Here is a 22,350-nt window from a genome sequence, read left to right as displayed (position 1 = left end):
CCAATGTCACACTCTCACACAATCTTTGTCCCACTTTTATTTTTTATTATTAAAACAGCAACCTGCCCTAACCCACTAGGAAAAGGACTGCGGTGGGCAGGCCTTTTTGCAAAAAATATATATTTTTCTTTCTTTTTAATTAAACAACATCAAAGCAAATCCATATTCCCTGTGGAGCTGGTCACTCTCAAGGAGAGTGAGGGAACAGCTCCCAGGCATGTTCTGAGCAGAGACTTTAGGCCAGCCCCTATAACCCAGTCTGGGCACAGGGGCAGGTCTCTGCTAGCTGGCTCCCCAGGAAGTGGAAGAAAAGTGATTAGCTCCAAACCATGCAAGAAAAAAAAAAAAAAAAAAAAAAAAAAAAAAAAAAAAAAAAAAAAAAAAAAAAAAAAAAACCACCCCCCAAAAACAAAAAAAAAAAAAAAAAGGAAAAAAAAAAAAAAAAAAAAAAAAAAAAGATGAACCAACACTCTTAGAGGCACCAGGTAACTGGTGTGCCCCTTGGAGGCCCTGTCTACAGTGCTGGGGTGAAGGCCTCAGTGGTTCTAGGCATCTCCCTTGTGGAAATCTTGCAGGGATTTGTATGGCTCATCCTCTTACTGTGTCCTCCACAATGAGGCCAGGATAGAGGCGTGGCTACCCTGGGCCAGAGTGTGCAAAGTCCAACAGTTGAGATATAAAAAAAAAATATACAACTTGGTGGCATCCAGGGCTGGGCTGAGGCAGTGACCTTGACCACTTGGGCACTGGCTGCCTTCTCTGCAAGAGGAAGTAGCATCCAGAAAGGGGCATCCATGCCCCTCCAAGTCCAGGAGGGTGGAGACGTAGGGTCCTTGGAGCAGCAAGGGCAGAGGCACTAATGTGTCTCACACAGGCCCAGCTGGAGGCCCCGAAGGTCTGGTTCTTTGGCACTTGGGGCAAATGGCTAGTTGCAGAGCCAAGTGGGTCAACCCCCTCAATTCCTCCTGGAACTCCCAGGGCTAGGATGGCAGTAGCTTATGACTGTGGGCATGCACTGCCCCAGCTGAGGAAACTTTGGGGTTCTGGAGGGCCAGAGTGGGGTCCCAGGCCAGACCCCTATGAGTCCTCTCCCAGGATCTCCTTCACAAAGGCAGCAATGTCCGTCTTCTTGGTTTTGTGCAAAGTAAAGAAAGGGTGCTCCTGGCAGGAACAGAAGGCACAGTCACTGTGTGGAACAAGAGGGAGGCACTCCTCCTCCCAAGCCACCCCAGGTCTTAGGTACTTTTCTGCATGGCAAACTTCTCACCTTTCTAGAACCCCAGCACCCTAGAAAGGCCTCCAAGACTGGCAGGCATTGGCAGCTCCTCCTTGAACTCTTGCAGCTGCCCTCCAGCCATACAACCTTGCTTTTCCCACATGGCCAGGCTTCTACCCTCACTATACCCTGTGCTCAGAACCCTCTCCACTCTTCTCTTCACTAGCAAAGACCGCTATTCATCCTTCCAGACTCAGCTCAAAAGGCCCCTTCTCTGGGAAGCCTTCCCTGATGCCACCATGGTCCCTATGCCCTACCTCACTGTATGTGCACCTTTGAAGGGTGGTAACCAAAGAACTGAAATGAATAAGCACAGTGGCCAGAAGAGGGCTGATCGCCATGCACAAAGAGCACCACCAGCAGCTGCCTAACCCCAAAGAGGTGCAGACACCTTCCCACCCACACTCACCATCAGCTCCAGGTAACTCATGCGCTCTGCTGGGTTCTTCCTTAGGCTAGGAGAAAACAGGGCAGATGAGGCCAGAGGCATGGAACAGATTAGTCCAGGCAAGCTGGACTCCCCACCACCATCACCATTTGGCATCAGGGAACACATGTTCCTGGGACCCTGGAAAGGAGGGGCTGGACCATCTGGGAGTCTCCCAAGGTGGAATGAGGATCCATGCATGCAAACTTGTGACAAGTTTCTCCTACCTCTTGGGCTCTTAGTGTATCTTTGTTTCCATCGTGATTCAGGGAATTTCCCTGATATGAACCTCAAGTTCTCCATCCAACCATAATATACCTAGTATCCATAATCAGGAGCTGAGACACCTCATCACTGGTCCTGGGGCAGCATCAGCCCCAACTAAAAGGGGTCAACCTGACCAATGACTTTTGTCTGGTGAGCACATTTTAGCTTTTCCTACTTTCTAGTAGAAGAAATAAAAGCTATAAATTTTCCTCCAAGTATCTCTTTGCCCACAACATACAATATAGATTTGTTGCTCTCTACATCTTATTTCCTTACTTCCTCAGTATCCTTAAACTTGATGCAGGGGAGGGGGGTTGCGGTGCCAGCACTCTAACTCAGGACCTTGCACTTGCCAGGCAGGTGCAGTGCCACTGAGCTAAATCCCAGGCCCAAACATGATTAATTTTTTTTAATAAACATGATTAATTTTTATACAGCTCCTTTGCAGTGTTTCCTAATTTGATACAAACTTCTAGTTTGCCCATAAAAATAAGCGTGTTTATAAATTGTCATCTTCTATATGCTTTTCTTTCTTTTCCTGTGTATTTGATCCATCCTTTTCTAAAGGGACTGTACTGAGACCTTCCCAAGGGACAACAGATTGGTCAGAGTTTCCTTATGCTCTATTTCTGCCTTCCATGCTTGGACACCATGTTGTGGGGTGAGTTATTTGCTGCAAGCAAATACAACTGCAGAGCCAGCAACTCACCACTGGGCAGTGAAGTCCACAAACTCGGGGGAGAAACGGTCAGCTGGGAGCTGAGGGGACGGCTCTTCCACCACCTGCTTCAGCTGCTGGAATGGGGTTCCCCAGGACTCATAAGGGAACCGCAGAATGGCCATCTCAATCTGTAATGGGACAGTGGGGTCAGCAAGCCCAGCCCCAAGATGCAACCACACTTTGCACCCAGAAATGAGGTGGCAGTACTTGCCCACCTTGGCCCAGTGCCCAGGGCCAAAGCATAAGACAGGCTGTGGGCTATGTCACTGACCTCCCTCACACATCACAGCTGACCAGGCATGAAAGCCAGGGCACCAGGACTTGGCACTTCTGACCCAGCCAGAAGAACCAGCTTACAGGGCACGTCCCGCCAGGCTCTGAACAGTTTGATCATCATCAGTTTTTCAGATAGTTTGAATGTGGAATATTTTGCCTAATAAGTCAGGCTGTACCTGCTCTGAAAACTTTAGGGAGCTGACAACTGTGGACACCTTACTGTAAGGCAGCAGCACAGCACATCAGACAGGTCTCAGATCTGTGGTTGCCAAATGCCACTGCCTTCCCTAATCTCCCCTTAAAACAGACTTGAATGTGTTCTGTCACTTATCCAGGTTGTTTTTACACAGAAATGAACTGAGTGTCATCCACATCTCGTTTTGTACTGTGAAGGAGTGTGACATTATGAAGCCTGCATCTGACTTGCTCCCTCTGCTCTGCACAGCCCACCCATCCACATGAGAGTCTGTGCTCCTTCTCTGTAGCCCCCACCCCCATACCTCATGCTACATCTTCCTCTGTCCCATCAATCACTCTTGCTCTGACCTCCCCCTGGACAAGTGGCTGGCATGGTCTCATCCTCCTGCTCAGCCTAGACCCTCCCACCCCCACCCCCCACAGGCCATATAAGTCAACTGGTCTCTAGGCCCACTGGGGTTCTGGCCCCATCACTGCCTAAAGCAGGCAGAAATCACTGTGAAACAGACTTGTGTAGGCCTACAGAAAATCTGGTTCCATGTCTGACTGCTGGGATGAAAACATAGGTCAGAACACAGGTCAGGTCAGTCCCGGTCCAGGCCCAGAACAGGACCAGCACAAGGCCCCTCTGTGACAGGCTGTAATCACTGTGATGAACGGAAGAGACCTCAGCTCAGATAAATGCCTTGTGTTGGCAACTGGTGCCTGAATAAGCACTGATTACTATGCTGGAGAGGCTTCCCATCCGGCTACAGGCTCTTTTCCAGCCAAGGCACAAACACACCCTTGGCAGCAGGTGACCCACACAAGCCACTGGCACTGAGTGTCACCCTGTGTGCATGCCTGTGTGCTGAGGATGACACCACGCAGACTTAGGGCAGCATCCCTTAGAATTTTCACTGATTCCAACATGCAATGTGAGGCCCCTCTATGAGCTGCAAGGGAAAGACCAGCTAGAGTTTATAATCAGAAAAACCAAAAAGTCTCTACAGTCTTGACCTTATGATTCCCTTTTTGGTAATTTTTTTCATATGATCTAAAAAAAAAAAAATTAAAACTGCCTCTGGGCACAAGATGCAGGGTACAGTGTCACCCATCAGAAGAAACATTTGGAAGCAGCCCCAGCACCAGGGAGCAGTCTCACCCAGAGGGGCACAGTTATCAGTGTGAGGCTTCCTCTACAGGGACACCAACCCGGTCGGTACATGGCCACTGCATGTTACAGGTCAAGAACCTTCCCAAGTGTGGCTTATCTGTTGGGACATCCTGTGGTATGTGTAAGAAGTTAGTAAAACACATGTTCTGAGCTCCTAGGACCAGTCTCCAACTGCAAGAACATGCCACACTGCCTGGCCAGTCATCCCAGGGTTGCCAAGGAGTTCAAGAGGAAAGAAAAATTAGAGGGCAAGGACTGTAGCTCAGTGGCACCATGACTGCCTGGCAAGCGCAAGGTCCTGAACTCAAGTCCCGGTATTGGGGAAAAAATTAGGAAGTGAAGCATCCTTCACTACAGTCAAGTAAGTGGTTGTGGAGTCTTTTGAAGGAGATGCTGACAATGATTTTTACAGTTCAGAGGAATCTGAACTATGTGTAATGCTAAGTGGACAAGGCAAAATTTTTACGACTTTTTTTCTTTTACAAAGAAGCAACACAGAATTCTACCAGGAAACACACAATGTTGGCAGTTGGCAAAGGGGAGAAAGAAGATCTCTAAGGAAAACAAGCACAGTCATTTCCCCCCACTTTTCCTCCACATTTTACAATAGGGTTCTATTTCTTTTCCTCTGTGTTTTACACAGAGGTCTAATCTGGGGTCTATCCTGTATTTTATATTGGAGTGCTATTCCATTTCTTATTTTATACTGGGGTCTGTTCTACTTCTTCTGTGTTTTATACTGGGACTCTATTACATTTCCTCTGTTTTACAACTGCAACTTCTTGGGAAAAGCTTGCCTGAACTAGGTGGCTAGCCTTCTTGTGAGTTGCTGATCCTCCAGGTGCAAGGAGCCTTCCCCACTTGGACCTGGGTGGCTCTCACAGTGCTGGAACAATGTCAGGAAGCAGAAGCAAGACTCAGCCCAGGCCAGGCCCACCTCTAGAGAGCTCTCTCCCAGCTGGGAGCCAGCTGCCACCAAGCATCCCAGCCATGCTGACATGACCACACAGTGAGGAGGCCCAAGGGGCCTGATGTGAGGAAGCCATGGGGACGCTGCTCAGAGAAGCCAATGCTTCTAAGGACTTGTGGGGAGCTTCCAGCCCAGCATGAAGACTAGCGATCAGAGCGTTGGTAACTCCTACCCCACCTAAAACCTTCCTGGAGGTGAGAGTGGACTGGAGATTGAGCTCTACAAAAAGCCTCCATGAATCTTTGGGCTGGTGAACAGATAAAGGCACTGGGTCGGTATCCCTATGTACCACCACTCTCCCCTGACTATTCATGAGTTGCATCCTTTAGGACACAGGAGTAAACAGTGAGGTGTATTCATGAGTTCTGCGAATCATTCTAGTAAGTGATCATAGCTAAGAACCCCCAATCTAGCCAGGGATTTAGCTCAGTGGCACCCATGCATGCTTTGCAAGAGCAAGGACCTGAGTTTGATCCCTGGTATCCAAAAAAGAAAAAAAACAACCCCCAGTCTATAAGCAGTCAGTCAACAATAAAGCAGGTCTGAAGTGCATGGCTGGCAGTGAACTGGGAAGTCTGGCAGGGCTGAACCCTCCACTAAGGGGCCTGAGACAACAGTAGGAGGACAGTGCTGGAGTTAGGTTTGGGGATAGCCCACTGGGAGCCTACAGGACCCAAAGGCACTCCAACCCCTTCTCACCACAGATCTGTGATTCTGCCTGACAACCCTGTCCTCAACACTAACAGTGAAGGACACGAAGGCAGGAGGGGAGATCCTCAGCCAGGCTGTCTGGACAGGGATGATGTATTAGTCCCACAAGCTGGGATGGGGAAGGGGAACTAAAGACTACTTTCATCAGCTGAGTCAACTGGACTGACCTTGAAGGCAGGCAGCTGCTGTGATGCAACATCCTTCCTACGCCCTTGCCTCGGGCACACTGAGACCTAGTGGGGAACATCCTAACCACTCTCTTGTCCTTGCAATCTGTCCTCCACATGGCTGTCATGGTGGGCTTTCTCAAGTGAGAGCGTGACTACACACTGGTCAAGGGTGGGATTCCACTAGGCAGTTCTGGGAGGAGTGAGGAGCCACCCCTCCACCTGGAGCTTAAAGGTGCCACAGCCTCCACAGGCACGGATATGAGAAGCCTCACCTGCCCAAGGAAACGCACCAGGTGCCCACAGGAAACAGACTTCCTGCTGGGGAAAATATCTGTAGAAATTTTACTACCTTGCTTTGGAAATTATTTACATAGGAAGAGCTTCATTTGGCTGTGACTTCTCAACATGCAGAACTCTGGAGTTGAGCCTAGTGGCGGATGTCACACAGCATGGAGACCTCTTGTGACGCACAACCCAAGGCATCACCAGGTCACTTCCAAATGTTCCCTTACACAGGAATTTCTGACAGCACACTTTCACCTTAGATTTCACCTTAGATTTTGAAGTCAGCAATTTTCCAAAGCCTAAAGTATTTTCCAGTCCCCACAAGGTCAGGCGCATGGCTCCACCCAGCCCCACCTCATCAGCAAGGATGGGACCTAGCCTTGGAAAGTACCATGGTGATGCCGAGACTCCAGACGTCAGACTTGACATTGTAGCCCTTCTGGTTCAGCTCCGGATTGATTCTCTCTGGCTGCAAGAGACCAATGGGGTGTGAGTTTCTTCTACTCTAAAAGTGGGTGCACACCATGTTCTGCCTGCCCAGCTACCTACCTGTGCTATCTGCCCATGTGGCAGAGGAGGAAACTAAGGCCAGTGAAGGCCAGGCATAACCCTGTTCTATGGCCAACACCTGCCCCAATGCCTGAGGAACCCTACATCTCAAATGAGGTACCCTGAGGCCAAGGTAACAGTGGTGCAGGGCTCCTCTGTGGCAGATAATGCAGTGGCAGAAGACCTGTCCATATGCCTAGAGGGAGTGCTCTCCTGACCAGCAGGCCTCTCTCAGCATAGGGAGACACAGCAATACTCACAGCCATGTAGGGCTTGCAGCCAGCATCCATCGTCTTAGCCACGGAGTCCACCAGGTAGCCACTGATGCCAAAGTCACACATCTTCACGTGGCCCTCCCTGTTGATCAGCACGTTGGATGGCTTCACATCTGCAGGACAAACACACCTTTCTCACCCCAGCACTATAGCTTGCCTAAAGGCCAGTGCCATATTCCAGCTGCTGTGTCTCCTCCCACACCCAAGGCCTTATGGGCTGATTCCACAAGGGCCCCAAAGATCCCAGAAGGGAACTGAGGCAGCAAGGAATACCATGCCACAGCCTGGTCACACAGCTGGGGTACATAAGCAGGACATGCCTCCCCCAACCTCTACCGAGAGGAAGGCGTGGCTGTGAACACATCGCTCAGGGAGCCACCTAAGCCCATGCTCCCCACTCTGGACACAAGATCCAGGGAACACAAGGCGACAGGTATGCAGCAGAGTCAGCTAAGGCACAGGAGGGACTAGGTCTATGCACAACAGAGTGGGTGACCAGCACAGCCAGGAACCAACAGGCAAATGCACACATGATACATATATCCTGTATGTCTCTGCAGGGACCTAAGCAGAAACTGTGCAGAAAAAGAAGCCGAGTTGTCCATGCCAAAGTGCTGACCACAGTGACCTCGGGGTAGGGGCTGGGGTGAACATCAGTAAGTCAAAGGCAGCTCAGCCTCCTTCATTTTCTAAAAAGTAGTAAATGAAGCCAGGAATGGTGGCATGTGCCTATAAGCCCAGCACTCTGTATAGCAGAAGCAGGAAGAATCAAAGTTCAAGCCCAGCCTAGGCAACTCAGTGAGACCCTGTCTCAAAATAAATAATTTAAAAAATCAAAAAGGGCTAGGGAATGTAGCTCAGAGCAAAAGCCCTGTGTTCAATCCCTGGTATTAAAAAAAAAAAAGCAATAATGTGTGGACTAAAGCTCAGCAGTAGAATTATCTAAAAGGACCACAACCTTGAGTCTAGAACCGTGAAGCCCATGAGAGGCTACATGTTCCAGATCAGCACAATCCAACTCTTTTGGGCACAGGGCACTGGGCAGGAAGGGGGACCCAGAAAGGGCTGGGAGGAAGTGGCAGAGGTGGATGCATGGCTGTGAACATCTACCAGATTCAAGGGGGCATGCCTGGTCCTGAGCTCTCAGAATATGCCAACTGTTCACCAAGGTAAGAATAGTCAACCATGCCTAGGACACAGGTGGATCTATCCTCAGGTGGCTGACGGCATGGGAACACTGACCTCTGTGGATCACAGACAGCTTGCTGTGCAGGTGCTCCAGGGCCCTCACGATCTGGGTAGGGACAGGAGAGGGCAGAGATGGGACTGATGTTATTGTAGGTGGCATCTACAGTGACAAAGCATTGTAGCCCACCCCTCTACACATCCAGCATCTGCCCTGGTGTTCCAGCCATCTTGGTACAAACTCACTGGTCTCCTGCCTTTCTCTCACCCCCAAGTCTCATAGGAGCTGCTTATGATTCCTGCAGATGCAAAGCTGCCCCTCCCAGGAAACATTACCATAGGCTACTAGGTTCCCTCAGCAGAGCTGTCTCCCTGTGCCCTCAGCAATGGGAGCCTGAAGCACAGGATGTTTTAAGGTTTCCAGATGCAGTCTGAATTGAGAACCACAGGAGACCTTGATCCCACTTCACTTTTTCCTTTGGATGCAAGGATGCCTGAGCCCAGAGTTGTTGCCTTCATCTAGAAACATTTACACTCAAAAAACAAATGTTTTTTCCTACCTCAGCTGGCATCTCTGTGGGCTGCCTCACAGCACTTTTAGTATGAAGCATTTATAAATACTAAATTCTTTTTTAAAAAAATGGTCCCAAATGAGAGATGCATTCAAAGGCCTAGAGGTGGGGACCTGCAGACCCTGAAGCACCAGGGTCTCCTCAGTAAGAAGGCACTTATCTTGTGGGGGGATAGTCCTCTGGGGATGGTCACTCTGCCCGTGTCAGTCCTGCTGGACAAGGCTGGGCCTCTGGCTGTGCCCGGGAATGCCCACCTACCACCCAGCCACTTACAGACACAGCAATCTCCCCCAGAATGTCCTCTGGAATTGTCATGTTTTTCTCCAGCACTTTCCGGTAGAACTTGTCCAGAGATGTGTCCATGAGTTCCATGCAGATCCATACATCTCCCTGCAGAGGACCCGGTGCTCAGCCCACCAGGCTGCCTATGCTTGGACAACCCGCAGGCTGCTGAAGGACAGCTCCACCCACTTCCACTTTTCAGAAGGAACAGGACAGTGCCCGCCCACCCGGCACTTCCCATTCTGCTTCTCACCTTCTCCCGCCTGCATGAATCTCACCCCACCTGTCCCTCATCACCTGGCCTACTCTGCTGGCTCCTGTGCTCCTTGGTTTCCTCTAACTGATCCCTAACTCCATGGAACAGCCAGTAAGCTTGATGGTAACCCTCCAGTGGAGCTTTCAGGATATGAGGAGCCCACCTAGCCCTAGAAGCTGGCCCTGATGCTTATCCCCCAGGCAGATGGTTCCACTCCTTCAGTGACCTGCTTCCTCCTCCTGGCACACCTCTGCACACGTTCTAGGATAGCCTGTGAGAATATAGAACCCAGGCCTGGCCTTCCCTCCAGCTTGGGCCTGGCTCACAGGGTGCTGCTTGGCCCACCAGATGAGAGGAGGCTCAGACTCTCCAGGTTTCAGAGAGTATGGTAGGACAACCAGGAACCACCCAAGAGCTCTGTGAAGACAGGTAAGTCTCCACTGAAAGCCATGACAGCTAACCTGGCTTCTGCCTCCTCACCCCAGGCCAGCATGTCCTCTCACCTATCCTGGCTCAGGGGTGACAACCCTGTCCTTTCACTCCCCAGGTGCTGCCCCAGCCTCACCCTCAGCTCCTCTCTCCCCTTAACACCCAGCCCTTCCTGGAGACCTGGAATCCAATCCAGAATCCCATGCCTTTATGGCTGCTCCCATCTGGGGCCCACCCAACCCTCTTGAGTGCTGCTGCCAGGAGGCAGATGGCCACAAAAACTGCAGCAGTCACTGAGCACCAGGTCCACAGTGCATCCCTTCACCGCCATGACAACCTCAGGAATCAATCATCAGCCTCACTTTACAGAGAAGGAAGCTAAGACACAGGGCAGTGCAGGAAGAGCTGGGAAGCACAGGCACCAGACAGCCTGGGCCCTGGACCAGCGCTCTCTGCAGGTGAGCAGGAACTTTGTTTGGTATCCCCCACATCCCCCAAGTCCTCGGCATCTGGCACACAAGAGGAACAGAGTGGCAGTGGCTGCTGGTCCCTGCCCACCCTCACAGTTCTCTGTACAGGCCCCCAAAGAAGATAACAGAAGCCCCCTGACCACTGTACCTCTCTAAAGAGGGCCCCATAGAAGGTGACAGTATAGAAGCAGTCGACTGTGCGCATGTTGATGTCCAGGTCCATGAGCAGCCGCTTCTGTTCCTGGGAGTTCACAGTGGCCCGGATCCGCTGCAGGGAAGAGTATGGTTCAGAGGATGCATGCAGACCAAGCAACTTCACCCTAACATGGAGGTCAGACTCTCTGGGAGACCCATGGCCCAGCCTGCTCTGAACAGCTCTTCCCTGTCACCTATCACAGCAAGTGACAGAGCCACACGGCAGGAAACCACCTTGCAGGCTCAACCCTGTGCCTCCCCCAGGCAGCCTGTTGCCTCCTGGCAGGGCAAGGCTGTGGATCAGGATGGGCCCAGCTCACCTTCACAGCCATGATGGTGCCACTCTGGGCATGCCGCACTTTCTCCACCACCCCATAAGCTCCACGGCCCAGCTCTGAGATGGTCACCAGGTCATCAGCCTCCACCTCAAAGTTCTTGGGGGACAAAAAAGAGAGAGCCTGGTGGATGCCAGGTCAGGAGTTGGCCCTTATCCCTCATCCAATGACAGAGAACAAGTTGGTCAGGTCTAAGTTCTAACCCTGTACCAGCCTCTCCATACTGTGCAACCTTGGGAAAATCACACTCTGAACTTCACATTGCCCTCTCTATATATATATATAAAAAAGATGCAGGGACTCCATGAGAAGTATCCCACCCTTATAGAAGGAATCATCTGTTCAGTTACTACCTACTGAGTACCTATTGTGTGCAAGCCCATCTGGGGCATTAGGGAGTCAGAAAGAAAACAAAGATCTGGCCTCATAAGGGCTCTTTTCCACCAGAAGAGGCACATATGGGCACAAGCAAGTGGATGAACAGTACACTGGGCATGGGAAATGTCAGGGAGGTAAAATGAGCCAAGGAGAAGCCCCAGGGAGAGTGCCAGCATGGCTCCCGGTGTCATATCATCCCTGAGCCAGGCTCTCTGCAGCTGGTAACCTCCCAGGCATGGTGTACAATGTAGACTCTAGGCAAAGCCAAGGACTCCACAGCTGATGGCCCAGGAATCTTCATGTCAACCTATTCTAGACAACACACATCAGAGTACAGGTACCCACAGGCCCTGAAGGCAGGTTTGCTAAGTCCCTTTAGGATCACAGCCTCCATGGTGAGGGCAAGCTCTTTTCCAGAGCCCAGACTGTCCACCTCCCAAAGGCCTCTTGTCAGATGAAATGGGAGGTCCCACCCAGGACAGCTGGCACCTACTCGGTCTCCAATAGTGATGAAGGTCCGGGAGTCCAGGTTCCGGGGGGGTCTGTGGAGAAAGCATACCCTATGAGCCTCAGGGAGAACCACTATCCCAAAAAAAGGAAGGACTAGGGCAGCTCCCAGGGTCACCTTATTTCATCAATTGCTAAGCACCTACTAGGTGCCAGTGTGGCCTTGAGCAGAGTCTCCAAGGTGAGGATTGCGGGTAATAGAGCAGATGGGCAATGATTACTAGTTCCCATAGCCACCCACCTAATGCTGCCCAGGGGAAGGCAAAGAGAAAAGCAGAGCCAGTCCACAGCCAACTGGCTGCTTTCTCCACCAAGTCCCCTCAGGAAGCCTCTTCTAGCTAAGCTGGAGTAAGAAACTGAGGCAGACTCACGTGGGGTTGGGTGCAGGTGGCTTGTATACACAGGATATTCGTAAATCCTTCCTCCTCTTGGATTTCCCTAAAATGGAAAGAAGGGGAGGTATCTGGTCAGTTCCTCAGTCCATCTATGTCCCCTGGATGGGCTAAAACTGATGACAGAGATAATTCAGGTCCCCGTGCTCATGTGCATCCCCCAGATACCTGCGGATGAGTGCTGTGTGTTGACTTCAGGTTTCCCAGGCAAGTAAGCCCACTCAGGCTGGGGCATCAGGGAAGGGAGGAGCCAGGGCTGAACACAGAGTGGCTGTGCCCACTTGCCTCGCAGAGGCCATGCTGCACTGTGAGTCATAATCGTCAATGAACCTGGTGCCAGAGTGTGCCCTGTTACAGGGCTGGGCTAAGCAGGAGGTACCAGGCCATCCTCCATCACAGATGGGGATGGAGATGGAACTTGGGCACCCCCCACAGCCCTCACGGCTACAGGATTAGTGCCAGCTCTAAGGGGCCAGTGTTTGCAGGTGCCAGCACTCTTGACCCTGCAGAAGATCTGTGTCTCTCAGAAATTCTTTCTTAATCCCCAGGACCTCAGAATGTGACCTTATTTGGAGATGCGGTCTTTACAGAGGTAGTTAAATTAAATGAGGTCACTAGGGTGGGCCCTAATCCAGCATGACTGGTGTCCTTATAAAACAGGAAATTGGGACAGACAAGCAGAGAAGGAATACAACGTGAAGAGCCACAGGTGGAGATGGCCACCTACAAGCCAAGGAGAGGCCTGGATGGGTCCAACCCACCAAGCCTTAGAAAAGACCAACTCTGCCCACACTCCATTCAGATTCCAACCTCTAGACTGCAGGAAACCACACAGCCTGTGAGCTTCACTACAGCAGCCCTCAGGCTCACATGGTGCCTGCTACCACATGCCAGGGCTCAGACTGTCCCCCACCCAAAGCCACCTCCCAATGACCCCTTTTGGGTGGTGTCTGAGGCAGACTCAGTTCCATTAAGCCCTGAGCTACACTGTCCATCCCGTTTCAATCTCCCTGTGTGTCACTCTGGAATACAGAGACAGGTATCATGTGGCTGGAGGTTTGAGGTAGCTGCAGGAAGGAAGCTTCTGTCCAGGGCCACACCTGGGCCCAGCACCTACACTCAGGCCTGGGAGTCCCCACCCTTCTCAGCCTCAGCTTCCCCAAAAAGCACTCTTAAAATCATATCCATGGTCAAATACACATGTCAGGAGCAAACCGCCATAGCCCCAGTCCACATGGCTTCTAGGACACGAGGATGCCCACATGCCTGGCATCCATTAAGTGAGGGGGCTGGACAAGGTGAGCTCCAACCAAGCAGCTCCCTGAGGTCAGGGCCAGGGCCAGCCAGGATGGCTCCAGCAGGACCTGACTGCCTCAGAGGCTAAAGGCCGTGCACATCTCGCTCCCAGCACGAAGAAGCTGTCACCTCTGCTGCCTTCCACATGGCACCAGCAGGCCCAGGTCCCACATCTACACTTCAGGTTGGCTGACAGGGTAGCTGTCTGTCCAGCACTGGTTGGCACCAAAGAGGATCTGTACTTAAGGAGTGCAGGGCACAGCTGGGCTGGCATACAAGGGGGAATCCTGAAGAAAAACACTCTTTGGCAAAAGCAGTGTCATCTCAGAGATGGGAAAAGCCAGGATCAAGGAAGTCAGGAGCCTGCCAGGTACTTCCAGATCCACTATCCTAAGAAATCTGCCCAGTGTACCAAGCATTAGTGGGTGGCAAAGCTGAAATTCAAATAGGGCTCTATGAGGCCACTCAGGGCAGTAACATGCCAGCCCTACAGGACTGCAAGAGCTTCCACCCCTGCCACCTGCTCTGCCATCATCTGTACCACCATCACCAGCCCACCCCTGCTGCTGCCAGCCCTCCAGCTGCCGGCCAGCTGGAGCCTGGGAGCCACCCATGGCCCTGCCTCAACCTGACAAGGACCCCATCTCTGGAGCCACCTCTGAACCAGAATGGGACCCAGCCCCAGCCCTGGTACAACATAGCCTCAGAGTTGCATTTGTGAGCCAGGTGGGCAAGCTAGGCGGACTCCTGAGCATGCTGACTTGGACGCCTGACAGGCCAGATGGGGCCTACAATACCCTCCTGTAGCAGAGGAACAGGCCTGGGACTTCACACTGAACAGGAAGCAGGAAGCTACCATGGGATCCCCTGGGCTCCCAAGGTTTTGCTGGGCCGACACATTCTATGGGGCAAGAAAAGAACAGAGCGAAGTCATAGCATTCAGGGCTACCAGCTACTGAGGCCCCTCTGCCTGCCTCTGGTCAGTCACTCTGCGTGCTCCAGGAGATCCTGACGCTGACCTCTGGCTCAAGGGCTGCGCTGCAGTGGAACACAAGGAATATCTACCTGGCTCTGAGATCAGGCTGCGTTGCTTGGGTACCTCAGCTTCCCTGTGAGACAGAGATAGGCACAAATGCCTCCCCGCCAAACTACCTGAAGGTCAGAGGACTGAGCAAGGGTGTACCTGTGAGGTGTTTGGCACACAGGAGGTGGCCCTATTAATGGCCCATAAATGATCACCATGGTTACCAGTGGAAAAAAGTCCACCCTAAAGAGAATTATAGGCAGTTTATATTCTTGACTTGAGGCTTTATTTAACCAAACTATAAAATACCTTGTTATAAACAATAAAACTCTACCTGGAGCCTCAGAGCCTTGGTCTTGACCCCAACCCCTGACAAACCTGGCCTTCACTGGCTCTAGCTCTAGCCTGCTACCTACCTTATGCTGTGGATTCAGGGAGGCTGCAAGATGTTCCCTCACGTCCCTGGCCACAGCAAGGGTGGGTGCTAAGGTCTGCCCCTCCTCCCAGGCTGGGCAGCACATGGCCTGGCCTTGCCACCTGTCTTGCAGGGACACCATCCTGCGTCAGGGGTGACCTGGGCTCTGTGGGGCACCCACACCAGCTGTCAGAAGCAGTGGGTGAGATCACCTTGGAGACAGCACAGAAACAAGCCTCAGGCCACCACTGCCCTGATCTGCCCAGATGGCCAGGCAGCCCAGGGCTACCCAGGTGCAGCCTGAGGTGGTGACTGTTGCCACAACAAACATAGGCTCTCAGGCCACCGTGGGCAAAGCCCGACAGGCCCACCAGCCTTGACTCCCAGAGTCCCTGTATACACAAGCCGGGTGCCAGGTCTGTGTATTCTTGGGCCACACCAGCCCCAAAGCACTCCCAGTGGGGAGTTGAGGAAGCTGCTGCCTGGGAGAAGAATTCAGCAGCTGGCACACCACTGGCAAAGAGGTATCCACAGCCTCAGATCAAGCTCCTGCCACGTCTCCTCCCACCTTCCCTCAGTCCAGCCTGAGCCATTGTCTCCTTCACCACCCCTCTAATGAACCTTTTTTCAGCACAGTACCCAGGGTCTGGGACCTAGCACATGCCAGGCAAATGCTCTACCACTGAACTATATCCCCAGACCTTTCTTTCACTTTTATTGTGAGATAGGACTTCACTAAGTTACCCAGGCTAGCCTTGGACTTGCAATCCTACCTCAGCCTCCCAAGTAGTTGGGATTACAAATATGCAGCATGGTTTAAATGAGCCGCAAGCTTTTTCACCTCAGTGCCTTTGCACATGTCATTTCCTCTGCCCAGAATGCCCTTTCCTGAAACTTTATACAAGCAGGGACACGGTCCTGCCAGTCACCTATTCACAGAGGCTCCCTGACTACCCCAGCTAAGTCCCCCTCTTACTGACTCTAACTACTACTGGCCTCTATCCTGCCACTTCTCAACAGTCATCACTGTAGTTATAACTCCGAGAAGCCACTCAAGAGCCAAATAGCCTGGGTTCAACTGTGACTCTGCCACTGCCTAGCTGTGTGGCCTCAAGCAAGTCACTGAACTTCTTTGGGCATCAGAGCCTGTGACATGGTGACAACAGATTGACCTCCAGGGTTATCAGCACCATGCCGGAGCAATGCCTGGCTTTAGAAGATTAGATAGGGCAGTCTAGAAGCCCACAGCTGAGACTGTACCATGGCTTCTGCCCTAGGAGAACTCTGCAGCTACATGAGGGAAAGGTTTGCAGGGGTCTGTAGTGCTGAGCAGGTTAGAGAGGAGAGACACATGGCACAAGCTGGGAATCCAGTGGGGTGTGGATGTGAAGGCAGGTGTGTCCCACTCAGACATCCAGCTGTCACCAGAGACAGCCTTAGAGCAGGCTGCTCTCAGAGGATCAGCACACCAATCCCACAAAGGCCATCCCAAGGTCCCCATGACCAAAGCAATACCTGCTCCCCTACCTGTGAGTACTTCAAAGCTTTCTCACAGGTGTTGATTCTGTGAGAGACATCCTAGCCCTAAGTGTCTGAACCTATCAGGGAAGGAAGGACGCAATGCCACCATCCCCACCCACTCAGCTGGCCACCTCCATCCTGCAGGGTCTTCAGGCAGTGTGCAGCTAGCTAAGATAACCCCTACTTCCAGAGTGGAGGGGTGCTGAGGCTCAAAAAGGGAATGGGGCAGGCTTTCAGGCAGGCGGCCTCACCTCCGAACCTAACGCTTATCGGCTTTCATGAACCAAAGCCCGTGCTGAACACCTGACACTCTGGGACCCAGGTGCCTCCAGAGAGGTCCCCAAAAAGCCAAGCATGCACAGGAAGCAGGGAGAGTTCCAGAAGGGGACCTGTCCTGGGGCTCTGGAAGGGAAACCTGGACTACAGGAAGGGGAAAGGTCCTCTCACTGACTAAGCACCTACGACATGTCATGTGAGCCCTTCCCCATGCAGCCTCACAGGGACCCCCAGCATGAGCACCGTATGTCACAGGTGAGCGGCAAGCCAGGGCCATGGGAAAGCAGCTTGAGGCTTCTAGTCTTGGACCTGCCCTCCCTGCCTAGTGCATGTGGCCATCTGGCTGTGCCTGCTTCTGAGCCCTGAGTGCCTGCAGGTCTCACAGTGTGCAGGGCCTGCTTCCCCGCCAGGACTTCCACACCACCAGCCTCCTCTGTGTCCATACTCCTTCATCACAGCCAGCAGGTAACCCAGCTGCCTCTGGGGTCAGCCCCAAGCTGGACGCTGTGGCAGTGTCCGAGGCACTCTTTTTTTTTGGTACTGGGGATGGAACTCAGGACCTTGCACTTGAGCTAAATCCTTGGCCCTGTCTGAGGCACTTTTAGCTGTCACAGCCAGGGGAGGTATACAGGCACCTGGCAGGCAGAGGCCAGGGTGCTGCTCAACAAGTCCCGGCACACACAAGCACACAGCACCACAGAGCAGCGGTCACCGTGTTGGGGGTGACAGTGCCAACTGACACCCAGAATGCAGAGGCAAGAGGTAGATGAGGGAATGCCAAGGAACAAGAGGCAAAAGACTGTGTACTAAGGGCTGAGAGCAGGTGGGGAGGAGGGCAGAGGCTGAGCAGGCAAGAAGCAGGCAAACCCAGCCCAGAGGCCCTGGAAGCTGTCAGTACACAGATCATCTGCCATCTCCTTACCCAAGAACAGACCTCTCTGGCCTGGACCCTTCATCCCCAGAGGCCACCGATATACTCCCTCCCCTTAACCAGAAGCTGTGCCTCCACTGCCCACCCCTGCAGTACAGCTCTCACTAACACTGGGTGAACAGTTACTACGAACCAGGCCTGGGCCACTCACTGGCTAACAGCAATCTTCCTCAGCCACCTATCTACCTTCTGATTATGCGCAAACCCCTCCAATGACATCCAAGGCCCCTCACAGCTCCACTCCAGGGAGCCTGGCCTATTACTTCATGCCTACTGGCACATAAACTCCTCAGGACAAGCTGGTGGCATGAGCACAGTAATGCAGGTGTGCTGATACTGTCACGAAGGCTGGGCACTACACAACTTGTATTACAATCTCATTTGGTTCTTTCAGCAACCCTATGAGGCAGAAACTAACATAATCTCCACCATACAGATGAGGAAACTGAGGCCCAGTGTTTACAAAATCCAAAGCCTGGCACAGGGGATTTGGGACCTCTAGGCAGATGCCAGGAGTTGTATCCCAGGCAGTGAGTGTCAAAAGTAGTTTGTAAAAGAAAGAAAATGCTTGGGCCAGGGATTTAGCTCAGTGGTTCTGCCGCCTGCCTTGAAAGCGTAAGGTTCTGAGAGAGAAAGAGAAGGAAAGAAAGCAAGAAAATGCTTGTCTCTGTGCAATACACTCCACAGAGAAACAAGAAATTGTCCTTTTGTCTCTTTGAGATTTTTGACCATGTGCTTCATCAGCTGCTTAAATGTGCACTATTTAAACAAAATAAATAAGAAAAGAGGACTATTTAAGCTCCAGGTCTTCACACCACTAGGAGTCTGGGCCCATATCCTTATTTACAAGGGGCAGCTAGGCCCACCTCATGTGACAGGGAACCTAGGAGCAGGCTGCTCAGAAATTTAGTGTCATCAGGAGTCCAACACAGACACTGAGGTCAGAGCCTCAGGGCTTTCCTGATGTGACACACAGGGAAGCAGCAGAGTCAGGCCCACATCCCTGCCTTGCCCATCACCCCAGCAAAGCAGCCATGCATCTGCTCCACGCCACTCTGGCAGAGACCAACTAATAGGGAGCAGATGTGTAACCATGAGCAAGGCACACTGCCCCAGTGAGCCTTCGTTTTTCATTTGATGTTCTATGCATGGATTCAGAGGCTATGATTTCCCGGACAGGACAAGCAATGCCCAGGGGTTGTTCAGACATAACCATGATCCCAGGACAGACCTTCCTGACCTAGGCCAAGTCATGTCTCCACTCCAGGCCTCAGTTTACTCATTTATAAAATGAAGTGATGACCACATCATGTTGCTGAGTAACCATGAAGGTTAAATAAGATTGTGCATATAAAATACCCAGATAAATGGTTCTGGTCAAATAGATATTGGGATTGGAAAGAAAAGGTTCAAATAAGAAGGGGAGGCTGGGTGTGGTGGCACACATTTGTAATCTCAGCACTCAGAAGGCTGATACAGGATCACCTTGAGTTCAAGGCCAGCCTGAACTACACAGTGAGACCCTGTCTCAAAAAAAAAAAAAAAAAAAAAAAAAAAGGCAAACACAAGGGAGGGGAAAGGCAGAAAGAAAGAAAGAGACAAGGAAAAAAGGACAGGGAAGAGGGATTGAAGAGAGGGAAGGGGAATGAGAAAAAAAAAGAGGCAAGATATATCACGTACAGGTACAAATTCCCTATGATGAATGTTATCATTATGTATTTCCAAAATGTACCAATTAAAAAAAAAATGGCTGCTTTACAAGCATAAGGTCCTGAGTTCAATCCCTGGTACCAAGAAAAAAAAAAAAAAGTAAAACCTTGCTACTTATAAAAATAAAAAAGGTTCTGGTCAATGACCACCTTGTCCCTGGATCCAACTGTGGGACAGGCCCCGACACTCCAGGCTTTAAGAGGCCAAGAATGGCAAAGGGAAGGGGCTTTCACAAGTGGCACAGACCCTTTCCAGGACCCCAGGAGGTTCTTGTGCTCAAGCTATGGGGCAGGTCTCCAGAGGACTCTGCCTGGCATGTGGAGAGCAGCCAGGCCATCCAGGCCACCCAAGCTGCCATTCATGCAGACGAGTCTAAATGTACATCTCAACTAGTTCCCTCTGTTTGTTTGTTTGTTTGTTTGTAGTATTGGGGATAGAATCCCAAGGCCTTGCACACGCTTGGGAAACATTCCACCACTGAGCTAAACACCCCAGCCCCTACTTTTATTCTTTTTATTAGTTAGAAAAATCTTACAGACCATGGTATGGAGAAAGAGACCTAAAAAGGTATTCCTGGTAATAAAAACACTAATACATGGCTTAAATTCAAGCTTGGTGTTATGGTTCAAATCTAGATGTTCCTCAAAAGCCTCAGGCACTCAGGTAGGCCTTTGTAAAGGTGACTGGATCATGGGGGCTCACAACTGGTTGCTGTTAAGAGATGGGGGTCTGGGGACCAGGGATTTAGCTCAGTCATCTGCCTCCCAAGAGCAAGGAGGTCCTAAATTTGATCCCTGGCTCCAAAAAAAAAAAAAAAAAGAGAGATGGAGTCTGGTCTGAAGAGGCAGGTCCCTGTAGGAGTATCCTGGAATGGCTTATCTCCCTCCTTGGCTTCTTCCTTCACACTGTGCTTTCTGGCTGCCATGAGATGAGCAGCATTTCTTCCACTACGCACCTCTGCTACGCCATCTTGCTTTGGAGCCAGTGGACTATGACCCGAAAGCCACAAGACAAAATAATCTCCTTCTTTGCGCAGGGTATTTTGTCCGGTGACAAGAAAGTGACGATGGCATTCAGTACTAAGTGGCACTTAGAGTGTCCCTCAACGTGACAGATCTCATCACTTCTCACCCTTAGCAGCAGCTCTGAGAAGTGGATGCTTCTTATCCCTTTCATTCAGAGGATACTGAGGCTGAGAAAGTCACCAAGGCATCAAGGGAGAGCTGGGTCTACAGGTAGCGCTGCTACCTGAAAGTCCCCACAGGTCACCTGGGTGGGGTGGGCAGTGCCAGCAGGGTCCACTAGAAGGCTGAGTCAGATGGGAAAAACGCAAGGCACGGACTCTCCAGCCTCACACCAGAACAGTCTGAGATCGGCTTCCAGCCACCCTGAGCAGCATCAGCCACCACATCTACAAAGCACTGTTTACTGGATGCCCACAATGCTGCTTGGTCCCCACTCATATTTGAGGCCCTACACAGCTCTGAGCCAAGGAGCCTGGCCTATCAATTCACATCTGCTGCCTCGTGCACTCCTCAGGACAAGACTCCAAAGCTGGTGACGGTACTACACTGATGCAGGTGAGGGAAGTCAGGACCACCAATACAGTCGCATGGGCTGGGCACTGCCCAACTCAGGGGCCAGGTGGGAGAATTCACTTAACCCAACAGCAGACACAACCGTACTCACCCCAGGCTGGCCCTGACACTCGGCATTCCATTCAATGACAATGAATCCTCATGACAGCCCTGCACTTTAGGTTCCATTACCATCCCCACTGTGCAGGTGAAGAAACTGAGGCGATACAGCTTGAGTGGAGGACTGAGCTGTGCCATGCGTGGACTTCAGCATAGAAACCAGTCTGAGGATTCTCCAGGACAGTGAGCTAAATAGCGCATGCACAGTAAGACTCAATTTTTAAAACAATAAAGCAAATCAAGCAACAACTAACAGAAAAATTGGGACGGCTGTGGAGGCAGAGGATAGGAGAGGCAGGCTTAGAGCTTGAGAGCCACAGTCATGGTGGATTTCCATAGCTGAGGACTGTGCGCACTGAAGCCATTTAAACTTTTTTTTTTTTAACTGTTACTCTTTATTCAGTGATCATTTTTAGTTTTGAATATTGTCTAATCTGATAAAACATAACTTTTTTTTAAATACAGAGATAGTTCTGTGTATCTTTTGGTGTCTGTGAATACACTTACTATTTAAATGTACAATTACAATTTTAAGATAAAGGAGGATGGCAGGCTCACCTGTAGGAATGGGACATGACAAGGAGGGGTTGCAGAGCAGGACACAGGTCTGGCCATTGGCCCATACATGGCAGGAGAATCCAGCCGAGCTACCTGGGGCAGGAGACTGGCTAGGAAGGGACAATTAGACACAGCCCCTCTTCCCTCCAGAGAAGCCAGAACAGCCCCTGTAAGGCTAGCTCAGCCATGACACCCTAGAGAGGAATCCACAAAACAGGAAGAGGATGAGAAGGACCTGGGCCTCAGAGTGGGAATGTGGTGACCCTCCTCAGATTGCATGTGATGCAGCCTTGAGGTCTGGGAGCCCCACAGAGGTCAGCAGGTTGCTGCTGCATCTGCCTGGCCCTGTTTAGACCAGCAGCTTTTCCAGGCCACTTCCAGAGAGGGAACATCTACAGGAATCACTAGACAAGTGGTGTAACTGCAGTGGGTGACACTGGGGGCACGGAGAGGGGGAGGCACAGGGATGTCTAGGACATACACCACTCTTTCCTCTCTCCCACCGGCCAGCATCACGCCTGGCACTGAAGAAATTCCATTAATGGAGTGGCTGGCCCAGGAGGCTATGTTCTGATTCCTGTTCTACACCTTCCTCACTTGCCCTCACTCATCTTTTTTTTTTTTTTTTTTTTTTTTTTTT

At 51.4% G+C, this 22,350-nt stretch overlaps 1 protein-coding gene across 1 annotated transcript in view; it reads right to left on the bottom strand.

Moving 5' to 3' along the window:
- Positions 1 to 418: 418 nt before the first annotated feature.
- The window catches only part of Map2k3 (mitogen-activated protein kinase kinase 3), a 26,889-nt gene continuing 4,957 nt past the window's right edge, over positions 419 to 22,350 (bottom strand). The window contains exons 2-12 of the mRNA XM_010618170.3: positions 12,262 to 12,328; positions 11,877 to 11,925; positions 10,991 to 11,104; positions 10,624 to 10,743; positions 9,312 to 9,428; positions 8,524 to 8,575; positions 7,267 to 7,394; positions 6,849 to 6,926; positions 2,680 to 2,819; positions 1,686 to 1,731; positions 419 to 1,161 (exon numbers count right to left, since the gene is read on the bottom strand). Coding sequence (XP_010616472.1) covers positions 1,078 to 1,161; positions 1,686 to 1,731; positions 2,680 to 2,819; positions 6,849 to 6,926; positions 7,267 to 7,394; positions 8,524 to 8,575; positions 9,312 to 9,428; positions 10,624 to 10,743; positions 10,991 to 11,104; positions 11,877 to 11,925; positions 12,262 to 12,328 — 995 coding nt within the window. The 3' untranslated portion in view covers positions 419 to 1,077. The remainder of the gene's footprint in view (positions 1,162 to 1,685; positions 1,732 to 2,679; positions 2,820 to 6,848; positions 6,927 to 7,266; positions 7,395 to 8,523; positions 8,576 to 9,311; positions 9,429 to 10,623; positions 10,744 to 10,990; positions 11,105 to 11,876; positions 11,926 to 12,261; positions 12,329 to 22,350) is intronic.

The sequence above is a fragment of the Fukomys damarensis genome, unplaced genomic scaffold (assembly GCF_012274545.1).
Source record: "Fukomys damarensis isolate Sample0158 unplaced genomic scaffold, DMR_v1.0_HiC HiC_scaffold_13, whole genome shotgun sequence".
Lineage (NCBI taxonomy): Eukaryota > Metazoa > Chordata > Mammalia > Rodentia > Bathyergidae > Fukomys > Fukomys damarensis.
This window is presented reverse-complemented; position numbering and strand designations above follow the sequence as displayed.